Source organism: Macrosteles quadrilineatus, unplaced genomic scaffold (genome assembly GCF_028750875.1).
Source record: "Macrosteles quadrilineatus isolate MER2022 unplaced genomic scaffold, UCM_ALF_1.0 Scaffold_2__2_contigs__length_208266976, whole genome shotgun sequence".
NCBI lineage: Eukaryota > Metazoa > Arthropoda > Insecta > Hemiptera > Cicadellidae > Macrosteles > Macrosteles quadrilineatus.
The window spans coordinates 2581037-2602815 of record NW_026542595.1 but is presented as its reverse complement, the minus strand read 5'-3'; the positions used below and the strand labels follow the sequence as shown (position 1 = coordinate 2602815).

The 21779-nt window shown below is 37.4% G+C and overlaps 1 protein-coding gene across 1 annotated transcript in view; it reads right to left on the bottom strand.

Annotated features, from left to right (window-relative positions):
- LOC128986282 (pescadillo homolog) overlaps window positions 1-21779 on the bottom strand; it is an 85089-nt gene that overhangs the window by 50432 nt on the left and 12878 nt on the right. The window contains exons 3-4 of the mRNA XM_054406557.1: window positions 8599-8708; window positions 4570-4741 (exon numbers count right to left, since the gene is read on the bottom strand). Coding sequence (XP_054262532.1) covers window positions 4570-4741; window positions 8599-8708 — 282 coding nt within the window. The remainder of the gene's footprint in view (window positions 1-4569; window positions 4742-8598; window positions 8709-21779) is intronic.

Sequence of the window (21779 nt, the reverse complement as noted above, 5' to 3'; positions counted from 1 at the left end):
CTGAGCCATTAGGAAGTAAAATATTTTTGAATATCAAAGAAGTTGTGTTTGAGTACTTCAGGTTTTTAAGTTCAGCATCTTGAGATTGAGTTTCAGAAATTTGTTCAAATGATATAGATGAAGGTAGGTCAATAGCACTTATTCTTGACATGAAATCAGCAGGAATGTTTTGTTTTCCTGGAAGATACCTTATGTCAGTAGTGAACTGTCCAATGAAGTCTAGATGACGCAATTGCCTTGGACTAGATGTATCAGAGGGTTTATTGAAGGCAAAAGATAGAGGTTTGTGATCTGTATATATAACAAAACTTCGCCCTTCAAGGAGATAACGGAAGTGCTTCACAGATAGGTATGCAGCCAGGAGTTCCCTGTCATAGGTACTGTATTTTTTTTGAGTTGTTGTAAGGGATTTAGAGAAAAACCCAAGAGGTTCAAAGTTTCCATTACAAATCTGGTGGAGAGACGAACCTATAGCGAAGTTTGATGTATCGACCATGAGAGCTAAAGGAGCATCAGGAGATGGGTGTGCTAGAAGTGTGGCATTGACTAGCTGGCCCTTTGCATCCTCAAAAGCTTTCTTAGATTCTGAAGTCCAATTTATTTTTCGTTTATCAGATTTATGTGTACCCTTACACAAATCAAATAGTTGTTGCTGAATAGCAGCTGCGTTAGGAAGTGAACTTCTGTAAAAGTTTATAAGTCCAAGGAATCTACGAAGCTCAAGAATGGTTTCAGGAAGTTTGCAACTAACAATAGCTTCAACTTTATCAGGAAGAGGAGAAATTCCTTGTTTCGAAACTGTGTAACCAAGAAAAGAGATCTCAGTCACGCCAAATACGCTCTTTGACGTATTAATATTAATGTGATGCTTATTAAGTCTATCAAAAACAGTTTGCAAGTGATTAATATGTTCATCTTCTGAGGAGGATGCTACTAGAATATCATCTAAGTAACAAAAGGTAAACTCTAGATCATGCAAAAGAGAATTAATATATCTCTGGAAAGTTTGTGCAGCATTCCTTAATCCAAATGGCATTTTTAGAAATTCAAATAATCCAAAAGGTGTTATGACAGCAGTTTTTGGAATGTCATCAGGAGCTACTGGAATGTGATGAAAAGCCCGAACAAGATCAATTTTGGAAAATATAGTTTTTCCATTTAACTGGCTGTTAAAATCATGCAAATAAGGTATAGGATATCTATCAGGAACTGTTTTTGCATTTAGGGCACGGTAATCCCCGCAAGGTCTCCATGTACCATCAGTTTTAGGAACCAAATGAAGTGGACTGGACCAACAGCTTTTTGAAGGTCTGCAAATGCCTAACTCGACCATCTTGTGAAACTCATTTTTAGCTACCGCAAGTTTTTCTGGAGATAAACGTCTAGCTCTAAAGTTCACAGGCTGACCTGTTGTCTGAATTGAGTGAAAAACTGTGTCCTGTGAAACTTGAAAATTAGGATTTTCTTTCAGTAAATTAGGATATTGGTTGATAAGTTTTGAGTATTTACCTTTTGGGTCAAGAACCAATACAGATTGTTGATTTGAAAGTTTTTGAATTCCAATAACAGATAATTGAGTCCTGTTATCGATTAGTCTTTTATTTTTGATATCAACAAGTAAACCGTAATGTGATAAAAAGTCTGCGCCAATTATGGGTTGGGTTACGTCTGCAACTATGAAAGACCAGACAAACTTTCTTTTCAAGCCTAGATCAAGTTTGATGTCTTGTTTACCGTACGTTTTGATAACAGAACCATTGGCAGCATATAATTGTCTATTACTTACAGCACATTTGTCTTTGTTTGTGAGAGGCAAAACAGATATGTCTGCTCCAGAATCCACGAGAAACTTACGACCACAGGGTAAGTTAGTTACAAATAAGCGGCGAGATTGAAAGCCCCTGTCATCCTGAGCCGCATTTAGTGACGGGGCAGGAAGTTTTCCTGTTGTGCATTCTTTTGTGGTGTGAACAAACAAGGTTGAACACATTTTTTAGCATTTTCACCAAATTTGTTATGATACCAGCAAATTTCACCTTGATCATTTCCCTCTTTAGGATAGTAATTGTTCTTATGTTTGACTGGGAAGTTGCGTTTACTTAACTTAAGAAGTCCATCAATAGACTGAGTTAGTTCGCTGACTTGTTTTTCTAAGTTGGAAATCCGATCACTAGATTGCGCAACATCTCCTTGAGCACAAACGTAGTTGTCGACGGCTGATAGTTCAGCTATTTGGTCACCTAATTTAGCTAAGTCATCAAAAGAATTGGTTTGAGAAGCGGCTAGAGCAGTACGAATGTGACTAGGTAGACGTTGTAGAAAAATAACTTTAAAAAAACTGTCAGTTACCTGTGTGCCTGCTAAGGTTCTCATTTCACGAAGAAGTGTTGTCGGCTTCTTATCTCCGAGAAAAACTTCTGTTGTCAGTTGTTTTAGTTTGGCATTTTCTGAAATTTCGTATTCTGAGCAGAGCCTTTCTTTTAAGTCAGAGTAGGGAGTTTGAGACAAAGGTTTGGTAATAAAATCTGAAAGGTGACTTGCAACTTCATTGTCCAGTGAGCTCATTACATAATTGTATTTAGTTCTTTCCTTTGAAACTCCATGCAGAGAAAACTGACATTCAATTTGATGAAACCAAAGTGAAACATTTTTTGTCCAAAATGGTGGAATTTTCACTTGAATTGGTGAGATTTGTGAAGCCTCTGGTGTACTAGGAGTTGGAGTAGATTCTTGATTATTCATTATGGTCCAATTGAATTAATGACAATAAAAAGTACAGTAAGGGGTCACCAAATAAGGCTTGTGCCTTATATAAATATACTAACACAAAATAAGTTAATTAAAAGAAGAGATTATAAACATTGAAACACTTTTGTATTAAGAAAGAACTACAATAAAATCAAATATATAGTTTACAAAAAGTCAGCTGATCATTATGATAATTTTAACATTCAAAGTATAGTTGAGACAGTAATTAGCAGATTCAAATTAATGTCAAAACCATGTAGCCACAAAATCACTAACATATCCTGCGGCCGTTTGGGCATCGTCTTACGCGGTCACGGAAACGTCATCGTCCGCTTGCGCGATCATGGAAACGTCATCGTCATCTCGCGAAGTCGCGGAAACGTCATCGTCGTCACACGCGGTCACGAAAATGTCATCGTCGTCTCTCGCGGTCACGAAAACGTCATCGTCATCTCCCACGGTCACGGAAATATCATGGTTGTCTTCCGTGGTCACGGAAACGCAATCGTCGTTTCCCGCGGTCACGGAAACAACGTCATCGTCTCCCGCGGTTACGGAAACGTTGTCGTCGTCTCCCACGGTCACGGATACGTCATCGTCGTCTCCCGCGGTCACGGATACGTCATCGTCGTCTCCCGCGGTCACGGAAACGTCATCGTCGTTTCCCGCGGTCACGAATACGTCATCGTCGTCTCCCGCGGTCACGGATACGTCATCGTCGTCTCCCACGGTCACGGATATGTAATCGTCGTCTCCCGCGGTCACGAATACGTCATCGTTGTCATGCGCGATCGCGGAAAAAAATTCATACTGGTGCAGCGTACTCCGCAGCCGAAACACTGAGCGCTAGGTTCTTAAAAAAAGCTGAGGTCATTAGGGTTAGCACCCCAGCATCTGCTGGTGAGCTTCCTGATGATATTATTCCTCGCTGAGACTTTACCTCTTGTCGCAATACAATGCGCCTTAAATGTCAGTGTGCGGTCCAGTATGACACCAAGATATTTGGGTGTAGGACAATGCTGAAGACGGTCTGCCTGCCACCTCACATTCAACTCACGGCCTGCTTCTCTATTGTTTAGGTGAAAGGCACAAACTTGGGTCTTAGCAGGGTTCGGCTTGAGGTTATTTGCGTCATAGTACTGGGAAAGTTCATTTAGAGTCATAGTCAGGGGTGCACAGAAGGAGCCTCCCCGAAGATTGTGACCATTAACTTACACGCTATGAACGACATCACAATCGGGCGCACCCCGGGCAACGCTGACATGTCAGCGGCAAATCCTTCTACAACCGGACGACTTCGAAAAAATCACTAACAAGACTACAAGATCACGCCACTCATCCTACACTCATCTCCATTCATACTTGGCTTAAAATACCTACATTCGCATAGTCGCCATTTCAAAGTAATGTATTAAAGTATAGGACGACCTCGGCTAAGATGGCAGGACCAGGTGCGAAGTGACATAGGAAAGCTAAAATCACAAACAGAATGGATCGAAGACAGAGAGAGGTGGTGACTTCTTGTTGGCAAGGCCAAAAACCTACTGAGGTTTGAGTGGCCACATGGGTAAGGTAAGGTAAAGTAAGGTAAGGTAAGGTAAGATAATATCACATTAAAAATGTTTTATCCTGCCTGTCAAAAATAATAAATGAAAAAAATTTATCTTTGCAAGTAGAAATAAAAATATAGTCTAGTAACTCAATTCTATTTTTTAAGCTTGGTAAGAAAAAATAATTAATTAGTATCCGGATCCGGTGGTTCTAAATTACTAACTTTATGTCTTTAGAAATAATAATATATATTTAGACTTTTTTACAAACCTTACGAAGAGCTTTAGCAGCTATACAGGCGTGCATAAACTCCACTGTAAGTCTACGACACAGCTGTGACTGGTCTCGAGCCACTCCCGCAAGAGAAGGAAACATTGCAAACAAGAAACATAGGGTGAGGCAGTCGTCTAGATCTCTCAGGGCATCAATGAACGTAGGGTACCTGTGAGTTGACAAAGACTGTTAAAAGACAACATTGCTAACAAGAAACATAGGGTGAGGCAGTCATGAGGCAGTCATCTAGGTCTCTCAGGGCATCAATGAATGTAGGGTACTTGTGACTTGACAAATACTGTTAAAAGACAACATTGCTAACAGGAAACATAGGGTGAGGTAGTCGTCTAGATCTCTCAGGGCATAAATGAATGTAGGGTACTTGTGACTTGACAAATACTGTTAAAAGACAACATTGCTAACAGGAAACATAGGGTGAGGTAGTCGTCTAGATCTCTCAGGGCATAAATGAATGTAGGGTACCTGTGAGTTGACAAAGACTGTTAAAAGACAACGTTCCTAACAAGAAACATAGGGCGAGGCAGTCATGTAGGTCTCTTAAAGCATCAATGAATGTAGGTTAGCTGTGAATTGACAAAGACTGTTAAAAGACAACATTGCTAACAAAAAACATAGGGTGAGGCATTCATCTAGGTCTCTTAGGGCATCAATGAATGTAGGTTAGCTGTGAGTTGACAAGGACTGTTAAAAGACAACATTGCTAACAAGAAACATAGGGTGAGGCATTCGTCTAGATCTCTCAGGACATCAATGAATGTAGGGTACCTGTGAGTTGACAAAGACTGTTAAAAGACAACGTTGCTAACAAGAAACATAGGGTGAGGCAGTCATCTTGGTCTCTTAGGGCATCAATGAATGTAGGTTAGGTGTGAGTTGACAACGACTGTTAAAAGACAACATTGCTAACAAGAAGCATTGGGTGAGGCAGTCATCTAGGTCTCTTAAGGCATCAATTAATGTAGGTTACCTGTGAGTTGACAAAGAGTGTTAAAAGACAACATTGCTAACAAGAAACATAGGGTGAGGCAGTCATCTAGGTCTCTTAGGGCATCAATTATAGTAGGTTACCTGTGAGTTGACAAAGAGTGTTAAAAGACAACATTGCTAACAAGAAACATAGGGTGAGGCAGTCATCTAGGTCTCTCAGGGCATCAATGAATGTAGGTTACCTGTGAGTTGACAAAGAGTGTTAAAAGACAACATTGCTAACAAAAAACATAGGGTGAGGCATTCATCTAGGTCTCTCAGGGCATCAATGAATGTAGGGTACCTGTGAGTTGACAAAGACTGTTAAAAGACAACATTGCTAACAAGAAACATAGGGTGAGGCAGTCATCTAGGTCTCTTAGGGCATCAATGAATGTAGGTTACCTGTGAGTTGACAAAGTGTGTTAAAAGACAACATTGCTAACAAGAAACATAGGGTGAGGCATTCATAGAGGCCTCTCAGGGCATCAATGGATGTAGGGTACCTGTGAGTTAACAAAGACTGTTAAAAGACAACATTGCTAACAAGAAACATAGGGTGAGGCATTCATCTAGATCTCTCAGGGCATCAATGAATGTAGGTTACCTGTGAGTTGACAAAGTGTGTTAAAAGACAACATTGCTAACAAGAAACATAGGGTGAGGCATTCATCTAGGCCTCTCAGGGCATCAATGAATGTAGGGTACCTGTGAGTTGACAAAGACTGTTAAAAGACAACATTGCTAACAAGAAACATAGGGTGAGGCATTCATCTAGGCCTCTCAGGGCATCAATGAATGTAGGGTACCTGTGAGTTGACAAGACTGTTAAAAGACAACATTGCTAACAAAAAACATAGGGTGAGGCATTCATCTAGATCTCTCAGGGCATCAATGAATGTAGGTTACCTGTGAGTTGACAAAGACTGTTAAAAGACAACATTGCTAACAAGAAACATAGGGTGAGGCAGTCATCTAGGTCTCTTAGGGCATCAATGAATGTAGGTTACCTGTGAGTTGACAAAGTGTGTTAAAAGACAACATTGCTAACAAGAAACATAGGGTGAGGCATTCATCTAGGCCTCTCAGGGCATCAATGAATGTAGGGTACCTGTGAGTTGACAAAGACTGTTAAAAGACAACGTTGCTAACAAGAAACATAGGGTGAGGCAGTCATCTAGGTCTCTTAAGGCATCAATTAATGTAGGTTACCTGTGAGTTGACAAAGAGTGTTAAAAGACAACATTGCTAACAAGAAACATAGGGTGAGGCAGTCATCTGGGTCTCTTAGGGCATCAATTATAGTAGGTTATCTGTGAGTTGACAAAGAGTGTTAAAAGACAACATTGCTAACAAGAAACATAGGGTGAGGCAGTCATCTAGGTCTCTCAGGGCATCAATGAATGTAGGTTACCTGTGAGTTGACAAAGAGTGTTAAAAGACAACATTGCTAACAAGAAACATAGGGTGAGGCATTCATCTAGGTCTCTCAGGGCATCAATGAATGTAGGTTACCTGTGAGTTGACAAAGAGTGTTAAAAGACAACATTGCTAACAAGAAACATAGGGTGAGGCATTCATCTAGGTCTCTCAGGGCATCAATGAATGTAGGTTACCTGTGAGTTGACAAAGAGTGTTAAAAGACAACATTGCTAACAAAAAACATAGGGTGAGGCAGTCATCTGGGTCTCTTAGGGCATCAATTATAGTAGGTTATCTGTGAGTTGACAAAGAGTGTTAAAAGACAACATTGCTAACAAGAAACATTGGGTGAGGCAGTCATCTGGGTCTCTTAGGGCATCAATTATAGTAGGTTATCTGTGAGTTGACAAAGAGTGTTAAAAGACAACATTGCTAACAAGAAACATAGGGTGAGGCATTCATCTAGGTCTCTCAGGGCATCAATGAATGTAGGTTACCTGTGAGTTGACAAAGAGTGTTAAAAGACAACATTGCTAACAAGAAACATAGGGTGAGGCAGTCATCTGGGTCTCTTAGGGCATCAATTATAGTAGGTTATCTGTGAGTTGACAAAGAGTGTTAAAAGACAACATTGCTAACAAGAAACATTGGGTGAGGCAGTCATCTAGGTCTCTCAGGGCATCAATGAATGTAGGTTACCTGTGAGTTGACAAAGAGTGTTAAAAGACAACATTGCTAACAAAAAACATAGGGTGAGGCATTCATCTAGGTCTCTCAGGGCATCAATGAATGTAGGTTACCTGTGAGTTGACAAAGAGTGTTAAAAGACAACATTGCTAACAAGAAACATAGGGTGAGGCATTCATCTAGGTCTCTCAGGGCATCAATGAATGTAGGTTACCTGTGAGTTGACAAAGAGTGTTAAAAGACAACATTGCTAACAAAAAACATAGGGTGAGGCATTCATCTAGGTCTCTCAGGGCATCAATGAATGTAGGTTACCTGTGAGTTGACAAAGACTGTTAAAAGACAACATTGCTAACAAGAAACATAGGATGAGGCAGTCATCTAGGTCTCTTAGGGCATCAATGAATGTAGGTTACCTGTGAGTTGACAAAGTGTGTAAAAATACAAAATTGCAAACAAGAAACATAGAGTGAGACAGTCATCTAGGTCTTTCAGGGCATCATTGAATGTAGGGTACCTGTCAGTTGACAAAGAATGTTAAAAGACCAAAATATCTGATGAATAGTATACTATGTTTGAGTGGATTGTGATTGAATGGCAGTAACTTAATGTTGATAGGTTTTTTTGGTCTTTTACCAAAATTGCATGCAGAATTGTCACTGGTGGGGAGAATTCCACCCTCCTTACGTCATGTGTGATAAACCAGACGCCCATGATCACAAGCCTAGTATGATAAACTCCCAACCCAGGCAAAGAATGGTTAATATCTACAAACGATCCCAGTGAATGTTATCAGATCTACATAGCGTTAATGAGAGTTTATCTGAAATCCTGAGCAATTTTGCCCTATATTAGGTCTATAGGCCTATGTAGTAAAACCCCCTCTCTATAAAAATGCAATTGTGAGCATAGGCTATAGTAACCACTTACCTCTCCTTGACGATATGATCCAACGTAATAACTGGATGCTTGTTCACAAGGTGTTTCATTTTTCCAAACTGTCTGAGTGTTTTGGCCCTTCCAATTTTTTTAAAGTGAACCTGGTTCATAAGATGTTTTATTATTGAACAGATTATTTTACCTCATAGATTGTAAATAAATTAGTATTTTATTCTGAAATATATGTTGCGATCTTGTTTTACTAGAGATGTTGAGTGATGTTGAGTATATTTTAAAAACAAATGGCATTCCTTCTTTTTGGTGGTTAACTATCATTGATATAAACATAAGAAACATTTATAGGTTTTTTAGTTAAGCATTTAAAAATAGATAGTTGTGTAACTTAACTAGTAAGCGAAGTGGCACTTTGCTGCACATGAGAGAAATTTTTACGCACAAGCCGCAGGTGAGTGTGGAATGTTTCTCTCAAGTGCAGCAAAGGCACTTTGCATTCGCGTTACATATTTTATTTTTCCTAAAGTTACCTACTATAAATCATAATATTGGTCATTCAAACACTCCTACAACAAGGTTTTAGGTTAGGTTAAACCCAAGCGTTGAAGGAAATGGGAAATGCTGCACCAGCTGATCACAGTTGTAGTATCTTTAACACACTCACCCTCATGTGGAGAGAAGCCTTACATACAGAGGAGTGTGCCAGCTGGGACTGAGCCTGTTAAGTGTTGCCGACTTATTTTCAAGCATAGGCCTACTTGTGTTACGTTGCTAATAAAAGCACACCGTTCTGTGTTGTTTAGTTGAGAAAAAGAAAATCTGGAGTGTGGCAAAAGAAAATGAGTGTGGCAAAAGAAAATGAGTGTAGCAAAAGTAAATGCATGCAGCAATTAGCTAATTTGCGTGCTATAATCACTGCAAGGAAGCCCAATATGTCAGGTAACTATAGAAAAATATTTTCTTTCATAAGGCAATTTTTTAGAAACAGAGTAGTTACTAATTGTCTTCAAATTTTAACCCTCCAAGTGTTTATAGTAAAGGTTTTAATGTTTGCCTATTTAGGCCTATTGCGCATGCGCATGGTTTTATTATTTATCTGAGAAACTTAAAAAGTACCTATAATACTATTTTACCCAACCCGCCATGTTAAACTTCCCTATCCCAAGCGTGATGTAAACAACTTCTTTACTTCACGAGTGAAGTAATGAAACCCATTTAAATAACATTGAGTGCTCAATTTAACCCTCCGAGTGTCCCTTGTTTTGGCCTTAATGTCTGCCATTTTTTGCTCATTTGCAAGGTTTTATTAAAACGGATCTGAGAAGCTTGAAAACAATGTTAATTATACTGTTCTATATATCATTTTGTTTGGAAAATCATGGGCTTCAATATTATACATAGAACATAAGGAACATTTGTTTTAAAAAAAATGTTTAGGTAAAAAAAATATTTTGAAAAATTTTCAAAAAAAAATAAGTTCGCGCTCAATGAAATTGTATAAATTATAGGCCTATAAATATTTGAAAATAGCCACTTTGTTCTAAATTTTATGAGGATTACAAATATATAATAATATAAGGAAGTAGATTTGCAAATAAATAAGTTATGGGCAAAAAACAGATTTCAGTACATAGTGTTTAGCTAAGAATGCATAGCCTAACCATAGCTAGGAATCTGGCTGATAATTTACATCAATATCACTACCTACTTCTTCAGGATCATCAACCAGCCCTTCAAAATCACTTAAATCTTCTTATAATGCACCACGTATATCACTACTTTAGATTTTTAACACTAAAACAATGATAAACGTAATAAAACACATCAGTCATCGGTCCGAGGTTAACCAAGCTGTTTACAAATACGCACGTCAGCTGTCTGCTACAATATTTTCGGAACTAAAATGAATAGCGCTTAGAGACAGACCTCCAGAGAAAGCTCTGAATCTGTCAAATAAAACGATACCTAACTCGATCCAGTTCAATCAGATTTTGTCAGTCATAGAGCCTTCGCCGTAAACAGTGTTTGTGAGTCGCTGCAGCGACAAATAACACCTGGAGGGTTAAAAAAATATACCTCTGGAGCCAACGACGTTCAACGCTAGAAATCAGCTGTAGGTGCGCTTGAATTTTATTGTTATTGTTAGATATTTTAATAATGTAACATTTAAATATAGTAGGCTAACTCAATTTTTCTTTATTTAATCACACTTCTATTATGTAACTAAATCATCATATAAACAATAATAAATAAGAACAGATGTTTATGAACCACTTATAGCCAGTAGTTTTGGAATGTACATATAAATCTTCCCCCTTGAATTTGGTCGGTAACATGTGATTGACATGCCGTCTCCATATAGATCCATCATCCATTTTCAGAACAAAAATTATTTTACCTTCCTTGCTTTTAACATAACCAATCATCCACTTGTTTTTACTATGTCTGAAGTCGTATGCTTGAACTCTCTCCCCTTTTTTAAATTCCCTCACTACCTTTGCACATTTGAAGTCATTGTTCGAAGATGTGTTGTTTGTTGTCATTAAATCTAATTTGTTCTCACATTTCTTTGAAACATTAGAAAATAAGAGTTTGACCCACTACTCCCACTAGAGTTTCTTGCTTGTCTCAATTGCATTAAGAATCGTTGTAACTTTATGTCCATATCCCCACCTTCATCTTTCATTGCTAGTAGACCCTTCTTTATGGTTTGGACAAACCTCTCTGCATGGCCGTTGGACGAAGGATGGAATGGAGCGCTTGTTTTGTGTAACACATCATAGTTTTTCAAAAATGTTTCAAAAGTATGTCCACAAAATTGTCTGCCATTATCAGACACTAAAGTAAATGGAATTCCGAACTTTGAAAACAATTGTCTTAATTTCTTGACACACCAATCAGAAGTAGTTTTTGTTCGAAATACCTCAACCCATTTTGCAGGGGTGCCCATTAGGGTGGGCTGAAAAAAATCGATTTTTTTTTTCAAAGTTCTAATAGTGCGGAAAAGTTGCGAATCATACAGACAACAAAAAAGAAAAAAAATTATCAAAATCGGTTAACATTTTCCGGTCGCGCATAGGCCCTAAAGTTTGAAAAAAAATTGAAAAATTTGATTTTTTAAAAAAAATTTCCAATTTTTAAAATTAATGTTTTTTTATTGTAATAGTTTGTAACGTCTTCTGAATGAGCCTTAAAACATTGTGTTTTAGTTTGGTTTATATTAATTTATATCTTCCGGTCGCGCATAAATCTCAGTTCACCAAAATATTGGAAAATTTCACATTTTCACGCATTTATTGAATTCGATAAATAATATTGATAATTAGTTTGTTATAAGTTATAACCAGAGCAGGCCAACTTTTTCAATGGAACTGGTCGTGAGTCACTTGTCTAGCCGGGTTGAACGACCTCTCCCCTCCATTCCACCCCCTCTACATTCCTAAGATCACGCCACGCGTCTCCCTCCCCTTCAGTGTCAGTCAGTCTGCTTCTGTCAGTTGTGATTGCAGTGTCCCACTGTTTAGTTAAATATCAGTTTTTTGTTTTGCAACTGTTTTGGTGGTTTGTGTATCATATTGCTGTGTGTTACTGTTGACATGACTGTGTGAATATCGATGCAATTACGTCATGGCTCTGCCGAAGAAAGTGATAACAAGACAGACATTCGACTGCCCTATTTTTGGTACTCCAAAAGATCTCCCAACAAACAAGCTACCTACGGGCGAGGAAATCATTCGGGGATGTTCTCAAGAAAGGTTTAATCTAGCATTAAGAATTAATAATAAGAGCGTGAGTTTCAAACAGGTTACCAGTACAGTAACTAACAAAGTAATTAGCTTATATGAAAAAGCATCTATCCCTACAGTTACAGAGACGAGAATTACGCAGCTCATAACTGCATTGCATGATAAGTATTGTGGCCTGAGGAAATCATATACACGGGACAAAAACAATGCTTCTTTTAAAAAACGTGTTGATGATTTTAAACTAAAGTGCTCACTTCTTTTTGATGTAGCAGCCTGCAAATGCCCAATCGCTGTTGAATGCACTTGCAAAAAAGTCCCAGATCTGTGCCAGTGCAAAGTCACTATTGATTGCAGTTGTGAAAAATCAAAGAAAATACCCCCAATTGAACTAAAATTTGTATACTTAATGCGAAAGTACGGATTAGGGAAAATTGGCCCGGTGGACATTAATGAAACAAACAAGCGTAAGAAAGCGTTGGAAAGGAAGTCAAGAGACAGTCATTTATATGTAGAAGAAGTTGCGAAGCCTTCGTCCTCGGATTCTGTTTTAAAATTAGTCGAAACTGAAGAAATACGTTGTCCTTCAAGTTTGGACTCAGACACAGGCAGTGATAACGACCAAGATTATACAGTTCAAACAAAAAAAGCTCCAAAACCCATTTGGCAGATGAGAGTTCAGTTGAAATCCACTGCAATTATAAGCAACCGTTATGGCGTTTCCGATCGTGCCACTGCAGCGATCGCATCAAGTGTTTTGCACGACTTTGGCGTTATCAGTAATTCCGATTCCACGCATGTTGTAGATAAGAACAAAATAAGACGTGAAAAGCAAACTGTTATGGCTGAATTGTGTGGTAAGTCTGACTCACCTCCACTGTTAGGTCTATATTTAGATGGACGAAAAGACCAACGTGTCGGTGATTAAGCAAGCTCATTCAAAAAGGTTTCGTAGAACTATTAAGGAAGAGCATTACTCACTATTGTCAAGTCTGTAATTTCTTACCTGTCTGAGCGTGATATTTCTCTTGAAGATCTCATTGTCATCGGATGTGATGGTACTGCTGTCAATACCGGATGGAAGACTGGACTAGTACGCCGAGTTGAACTTTATTTAACAAAACCTGTACAATGGGCTATCTGCCTCCTCCATTTCAATGAGTTGCCATTTCGCCATTTGTTTGAGTACCTGGATGGCAAGACAACGGGGCCTAGTACTTCCAAAGGGCCAATTGGTGAAAAGTTAGTTTCCTGCCAAAAACTGCCGGTGGTTAACTTCCAGAGAATTGATTGTCAGATTCCACAGATAGACAAAAACGTGCTCAGCAAAGATCAGCAATACCTACTTGATATTTCAAAAGCGATAGTATCAGGAACCTGTAAAGAAGATTTGGCTGAACGGGATCCTGGGCACTTATCACATTCAAGGTGGTTGACAAAAGCCAATCGAACTCTCAGATTGTATGTAAGTGAGGAAAACCCTTCCGCTGAACTTCAAGATCTAGTTTTGTTTATACTGAAATCGTACATGCCACTATGGTTTGCCATAAAAACTAGTAAAAACTTCACAGACGGTCCAAAACTTGTTTACCAGGCAATACAATCAACAAGGTATTTGCCAAAACCCTTGATTGATGTCATAGACCCTGTAATTGAAAGGAACGGGTTTTTCGCCCACCCAGAACATCTCCTATTATCAATGACTCAAGATAACAGGAAACACGTACGAGAGCTTGGACTTCGGAGAATTCTAAAAGCAAGGCAGAGGGACGCCAGAAGGAAGAGGATAAGAAAATTTACTCCACCAAAAATAAATTTCAGCGCACAAGAATACACAGAAATTATTAACTGGATGGAATGTGACCTATCCTCGCCCCCATTGTTAAGAAATATAAGTGATGATGAGATCAGATCACAGATGGAGAATGAATCAATTCCTGACTGGAACATTCCTTTCGCACAATTCCCAGTTCATACACAGGCTGTTGAACGTTGCGTGAAGCTCGTCACGGAAGCCTCTGGAAAAGTCTGTGGAGCTGAATCCCGAGACGGATTTATAAGAACCACTCTGCTGTCTAGATCGTCAATGCCTAACTTCGCCAGCAAATCGGACTTCAAAGTACCGTCGGCTACAACATAGAAAATAATCCACTGGACGGAAGGATTCAATTGAGATAGACTATTTATTCAGTGTGCTTTATTCTATATTCTATTGTTATATTCTATTGTTCTATTGTCTATTTCTATTGTTAAATACCAGTCTGTAACTTTGACACTTCCTTTTAAATACAGAACAAGTCAAAAAGTATCATTTGCGTATAACTTTTATTACCCATATTGTCATAAGCCTAGTCATAAAAAAGAGGAATTTTCAATATTTTGATAAGTTTTGGAACTAATGCGCGACCGGAAGATATCAACTGATCTAAACCAAACTAAAACACATTGTTTTTAGGCTCAATCACAAGACGTAACAAACTATTACAATACAAAAACGTTAATTTTAAAAATTAGAAATTTTTTTGAAAAAATAAAATTTTTCAATTTTTTTTCAAACTTTAGGGCCTATGCGCGACCGGAAAATGTTAACCGATTTTGATAATTTTTTTTTCTTTTTTGTTGTCTGTATGATTCGCAACTTTTCCGCACTATTAGAACTTAGAAAAAAAAATTGATTTTTTTCAGCCCACCCTAGTGCCCATCCCCCCCTAGACTCATGACGCACCCCCCCCCCCAATTGAGCAACAGCCCCCCCCCCACCATAAATGAGGTACACAACAAATGAGAAACATTATTCCCCCACCCAGTACGATTTGTAAAACTAAAAGAAGTTTTATACATTTTTCTTAGATATTAAAAATTCAAACCCAGTTAATCTATATAAATAAAGTTATAGTTTTGTCTGTACATTGCTCAGAACTATACATATTTTGGGTTATTTTTACGTTTTATACATTGAAGAAGTTGAAACATGTCTTATCTCAATTTATGTCTGTCTGTCACGGCCCAGAAGGCATTTTACGCAGCCTACTCTAAAGAAAACTAGAGTACCGATTATGATTCTAATGGTTTAATTGTATTCACAAGATTGGCGAGAGTGTCCTTATAGCCATTAAAATATGGCCTCACTATTTTGGAAATAAAATAACGGACGATCAAAACCCCAATTTTGTGTGATTTTTCTAGTTTTTTTTTCTCCATGTTTACTACATACGTCATTTATGAAATACTAATAATCTGTTAAGAGAACACGTCATTATATGAAATTACGAACAGCTGTTTTTATAAAGATTCCTTTTTCTAGCTGTCACTGATATGTTTACATAAATGTTGTTTATGAATACTGTGTAGGCTCTAACCACTTCCAATCACGTTTGTAACCATTTCAGATCACGTTTGTAAGCAAATCCAAAACCAAGTGAGATTAATAACCGTGTGGCTTTGGCTTATACAACAGGTTTGATTTATCACGGGTTACTAATATGTAACTGTAAATTAAATTAAATAACTAGCCATCATCCAGGTCGGGAACCGGAGATTCTGTGTGTATCAAGTTGTACTTGAGTTTTGGTTGCCGGGAAAAGAACGTGAATCAGTTTTGTACAGGACTGGAAAACTTATCTTTTCTATATAAATAAAATTAGAGTTTTATAAGTCACCTCAATTTAAGGAATTTTTAATGCCAGAATATCTATATAGCGTTTGTAACCTCTGCTTAACGAATTGTCAGCGTCTTTCTCTTGATATAACGATCCCCTCTCCCTCCCTTTGGAAACATCACAGCTCCTTTGATGAAAATGAAACGACGCTTGCGCCAACAATAGTCTGCTCCGTTTTACACTTCACTGTCTGCTGTGCGCTATCACAGACAATAAAACAAAGGTGCTATGTTACAACAAATTTCAGATACAACAGCTGGGGAATGATTTTTTTTTTTTTTTTAACAAGTATTTATTTACAACCTATTCTATACTAGAATAATAAGTAAATTTAATAACCATTTTAACATGGGTTAGTTACACTCCATCAAGTGCACTAACATACAAAAACTTTTAAAAAGTTCAACTAAAAACGATTTGGAAGGTCTATTGGATTAACTCTTTTGAGCCTATATGTAGCTTCACTATTGTCGAGGAGGTTAACTGCCAGGAAATTTGGATGGGTTTCTAATTTTCTTTGGTATTTTTCACTTCGTTTCTTTATTTCTTCTTTAACATAGGGTAATTTTGTATCTTGATGAATTACTTTATTTAATTAAATCTAAGGCTTACCTTACGATCCAATTTAATATATAGTGGAGACCTAGGTTTCTACGTCGAAACGTTATCGTCAGTCCTTTGTCTCATAGGTTAGCTAAACATTTTGTTTGCCATCTCTTGCTTGAGATATTGTCGATTTGGTGTAATTTGTACATACATTGGTCACATTTAAATATTTACAAAGACATATATAGAAACAACACAGATACATGGCCATGATCTTCGTCTTCATCAAACCTAACCTCCGAAATTGGGATGTGATGACTTTCGCTTCTAGCAGCATGGTCTTATCACTCCATAGAGTTATGTATTTTGCAAACAGGTGTTTGATAATACTGTATTGTATTATTTATTTTTAATTTCAATTAATGTATCAAACATGATGTTAGCGGCGAAGTTTCTTTGGTCATTTAGTATGAGGGATGGGTCTGTTTTGGTAGCGTTATATATATGAAAATGTTCTATTGTATTTAACTTGTTGCTTTTGGGGGCTTTATGTAAGATCTCTAAGTTGGCATCTATTGAGGTGTAGGAATGGTTTTCTGAAATAAGATGTTCGGAATAGGTTGATGAGCTGGCTGAATTCTTTCTGGGGAGATGTTCTTTGAAACGCTGGCGGAAACTTCTGCCCGTTTGCCCGATATAAAATTTGGGGCAAGAGCCACAAGTTAATTTGTAGACCCCCGTACCTTCGTAGTTGTCTACAGTTGTCATTTGCTTTTTATTTAGCAAGCTCCCGAGGTTGTTAGTCGATCTGTAGGCAACTTTGAGTCCCTGTTCTTCTAAGATTTTATGGAATGAATTGTTTATTTTTCCGTGGTAGGTAGTAGTCACAAATTCCTTGTTAGCTTTGGGCTCTTGTTTTCTTTGGTTTCGTTTTTGTTTCATTAAAATCTTTGAGATAAGGGTTGGGTGATAACCATTGTTAACCGCTATTTGTTTAATGATGTTCATCTCTTTATTATAGTTCTCTTCATTAAGTGGGACATTTGTAAGCCTATAAATCATACTATGGAATGCTGCGAGTTTGTGTTGGGTTGGATGGTTTGAATGGGCATGTATTACGTGGTCTGTGGCTGTTGGTTTTCTATAAATATTAAAGCTGAAGTTGTTTTTTGTTCTGGTAATGGTTAGGTCTAGGTAGTTGAGGGATTTTTTAGATTCTATTTCTAGGGTGAACTTTAGTTTTGGATGGACGTTGTTCATGTATTTCAGAAGGACATCGAGTTGTCTTTTATTGCCTTGGAATGCGACTATGATGTACTATAATAAAGAGATGCGACTATAATAAAGAGATGAACATCATTAAACAAATAGCGGTTAACAATGGTTATCACCCAACCCTTATCTCAAAGATTTTAATGAAACAAAAACGAAACCAAAGAAAACAAGAGCCCAAAGCTAACAAGGAATTTGTGACTACTACCTACCACGGAAAAATAAACAATTCATTCCATAAAATCTTAGAAGAACAGGGACTCAAAGTTGCCTACAGATCGACTAACAACCTCGGGAGCTTGCTAAATAAAAAGCAAATGACAACTGTAGACAACTACGAAGGTACGGGGGTCTACAAATTAACTTGTGGCTCTTGCCCCAAATTTTATATCGGGCAAACGGGCAGAAGTTTCCGCCAGCGTTTCAAAGAACATCTCCCCAGAAAGAATTCAGCCAGCTCATCAACCTATTCCGAACATCTTATTTCAGAAAACCATTCCTACACCTCAATAGATGCCAACTTAGAGATCTTACATAAAGCCCCCAAAAGCAACAAGTTAAATACAATAGAACATTTTCATATATATAACGCTACCAAAACAGACCCATCCCTCATACTAAATGACCAAAGAAACTTCGCCGCTAACATCATGTTTGATACATTAATTGAAATTAAAAATAAATAATACAATACAGTATTATCAAACACCTGTTTGCAAAATACATAACTCTATGGAGTGATAAGACCATGCTGCTAGAAGCGAAAGTCATCACATCCCAATTTCGGAGGTTAGGTTTGATGAAGACGAAGATCATGGCCATGTATCTGTGTTGTTTCTATATATGTCTTTGTAAATATTTAAATGTGACCAATGTATGTACAAATTACACCAAATCGACAATATCTCAAGCAAGAGATGGCAAACAAAATGTTTAGCTAACCTATGAGACAAAGGACTGACGATAACGTTTCGACGTAGAAACCTAGGTCTCCACTATATATTAAATTGGATCGTAAGGTAAGCCTTAGATTTAATTATGTTCAATAACGATCCAGAGGCTATATCTCCAAATGAATTACTTTATTTGTGACAAACCAAGGTGCTTGTAAAATTTTTCTCAGTGTTTTCGATTGAAACCTTTGAACTATTGATGACGATATAAATGCTTAGTAAACTGTGATTGAGTGATAAGTAACCATGGTAACTTTAGTAAGGCTGTGATTGGCCAATGAGTCGGCCTAAATATGGCGACTTGTTGAATTTGTGTATGAATTGAAGATAAACCCAATAAAGATTGTTCTCGTTACATTCTTTTTTAAGAGTGTTTTAATTATCTCTAAATATAATTTTACACTTTTTTATTACTTATCTATCAATTCCTATGCTGTGTACAGCACCTACCGGTAGCCTATCTGTCTATCATGAGCAGTACCTTATAATACTTTTAAAGGTTCCTTTAATATTAACGTTATTTAAAGCAATGCAGTGTTTGGCCGGTTATTAATTGAGTTTGAGTTAGCTATAATTTTAAACGTTGCCGTTTGTACAACTGAACCAAGATAAATGATTTGAAATTTACAATAAAATTGTTATTGCACAATAATAATGATTGTGCAATATTGAATTTTGTTTATAAAAATGCAAATCGTGACGTTAATGGCTGTTTACAACGTTTTAATGGGTTTGTCATGTGTTTTTATACTATATTGGATTAACCCTATTTTTCATTACCCACCCTCCCTATTAACTCAGGTAATTGAGTATCTACACAATAGTGTAAAGTATTGTAGCCTATGCTACTTGATTGTATTTTAACGAGCTTTATGTCAACAAAGCGTTCTGTGCTAAGTCGCGGTGTAGCTGGACGTGTCTGTACCACGCGTTATATATTATCTATCACAGTATAAAATGATTATCGAAAGAATGTGCCTTGCGGAGCGGCCGTGTGGCGACCGAGTTTAGCAACAAACATTCTATTTCACAAACTTGTGGAAACGGTAACACAGAAGGTTAGAGATTTCTAATAAACTATGTTTAAATTGTCAGTCAAGCAAGCTTTCAGTGCATGTTTTAAATATTTTGTATCTTATTCCGATGAATTAATATGTGAAGTTATATTTGTAAAAACACTAATCTGAATTAAAATTCTGCAAATTCGTGTTTTTACAAATATAACTACAAATATTAATTCATCGGAATAAGATACAAAATATTTAAAACATACACTGAAAACATGCTTAAGTGATTATTTTAACACCGTTTATTAGAAATTTCTAACCTCCTGAGTTACGTTTCCACAAGTTTGTGAAATATAATTTTTCTACTCAAACTCGCTCACCGTACAGCCGCTCCTCAAGGCACATTATTTCGATAATCGTATAGTTGAGCCATCCCGTGCCCTCCCTCTTAATCTCACATCTTGCTAAATCTTAAATAATAATTTCATACTCGAATCCTAAAATCCTATTTTAACTAATTGAATTCAATAATATAACTATTGTCATTAATCGACTTTCTATCTGGCGACTTCGTAATATATTTTTGATTGTCGTCACGTTGAACACTGTTGCAACTAACTTTATTCACCCCCCCCCCCCCATTTGAATTTTTTGAGCCCCCCCCCCCCAAGAATTTCAATGACGCAGTCTGCGTCACAGCCCCCCCTTGGGCACCCCTGCCATTTTGTGTAAGCATCAACCACAATAAAAAAATTATTATTTCCAAAACAAGGCCCAGCAAAATCAATATGTATTCTTTGCCGCGGACCATCAGGGGTTTGCCATGGGTGAGGAGTCGTTTGAGGTTGTTTATTTTGTTTCAGACAACATTGTCTACATGTCTTAGCCAGATGTTCAATATCATGATCGATGCCTTGCCAATAGCAGTAGCTTCTTGCTAAAGCCTTCATTTTAACTGTTCCCAAGTGTCCAAAATGTAGTTCTGTACGTACTTTTGATTTTAAATTTTGTGGAACAACAACTCTATTACCTTTGAATAAGCATCCATCTTGTAATGTAAACTCATAATCATTGTATCCAAGACTCTCAAGACTTTTTCCTTCTACCCAATATCGAATGATAGTTTTAAGGTGTTCTTCCTTCTGTGATTCATCTGCAATCTGTTTTTTTGTTACTGGTAGTGTTTCCAACTGGTTGATTTGAAAAACAGAATAATCATCCATTGAGTTTGGTAGCGACTTTTCATCTGGAAATCTTGACAAAAAATCTGTGTTTCCGTGTTTTTCTGTTCCTCTAAATTCAACTTTATAGTCAAACCCTGAAAGGAAATGGGCGTAGTTGAAGATTCTAGTCGCTGCCATAGTAGGTAGTGTCTTTTGAGGATCGAATATGGACACAAGAGGCTTATGATCAGTTATCAATACAAACTTGCGTCCATAAATGTATGGGAAGAATTTCTTCAGACCGAAATAAATAGCTGCTGCTTCTTTATCAATCTGGCTGTATTTTACTTTACTTTTTGTCAGAGTGCGTGAAGCAAATGCAATCGGTTTTTCTGTACCATTTTCTAGTCTGTGAGAAAGTACTGCTTTAGCTGCATTATTTTCAGTGTAATGAACTTGTCTTTTACTGATTTTAGATTTACTAAGGCATACTCTTGAAATATGTCCGATCTTTCCACAGGTGTTACAGGTTTCATCAATCATTGGACAAACATTCAATCTATGGTTTACATTCCCACATCGGTTGCATTTCCCTTTCAGCGACTCAAAATCTGTTACACAAAATTTACTATTTGTATTTAAGATCCTTGGATGTTTAATTTTGGTCTGGATCCGTAAATTTGTCGATTAGACTTTACTTGATTTATGTTTAAGTTTCCACTCTTATGACATATCATAGTACTTTCCTGTTTTGAAAGTTCCATCGTAGTAGCTGTATTAAGGATTTCTACGAATTGTTTGTGGTCACATTTTTGTAGCAGCTGAGTTTTTATGTCCTTGCCATTAAGTCCACGTATGAGGTGTAGTCGTAATA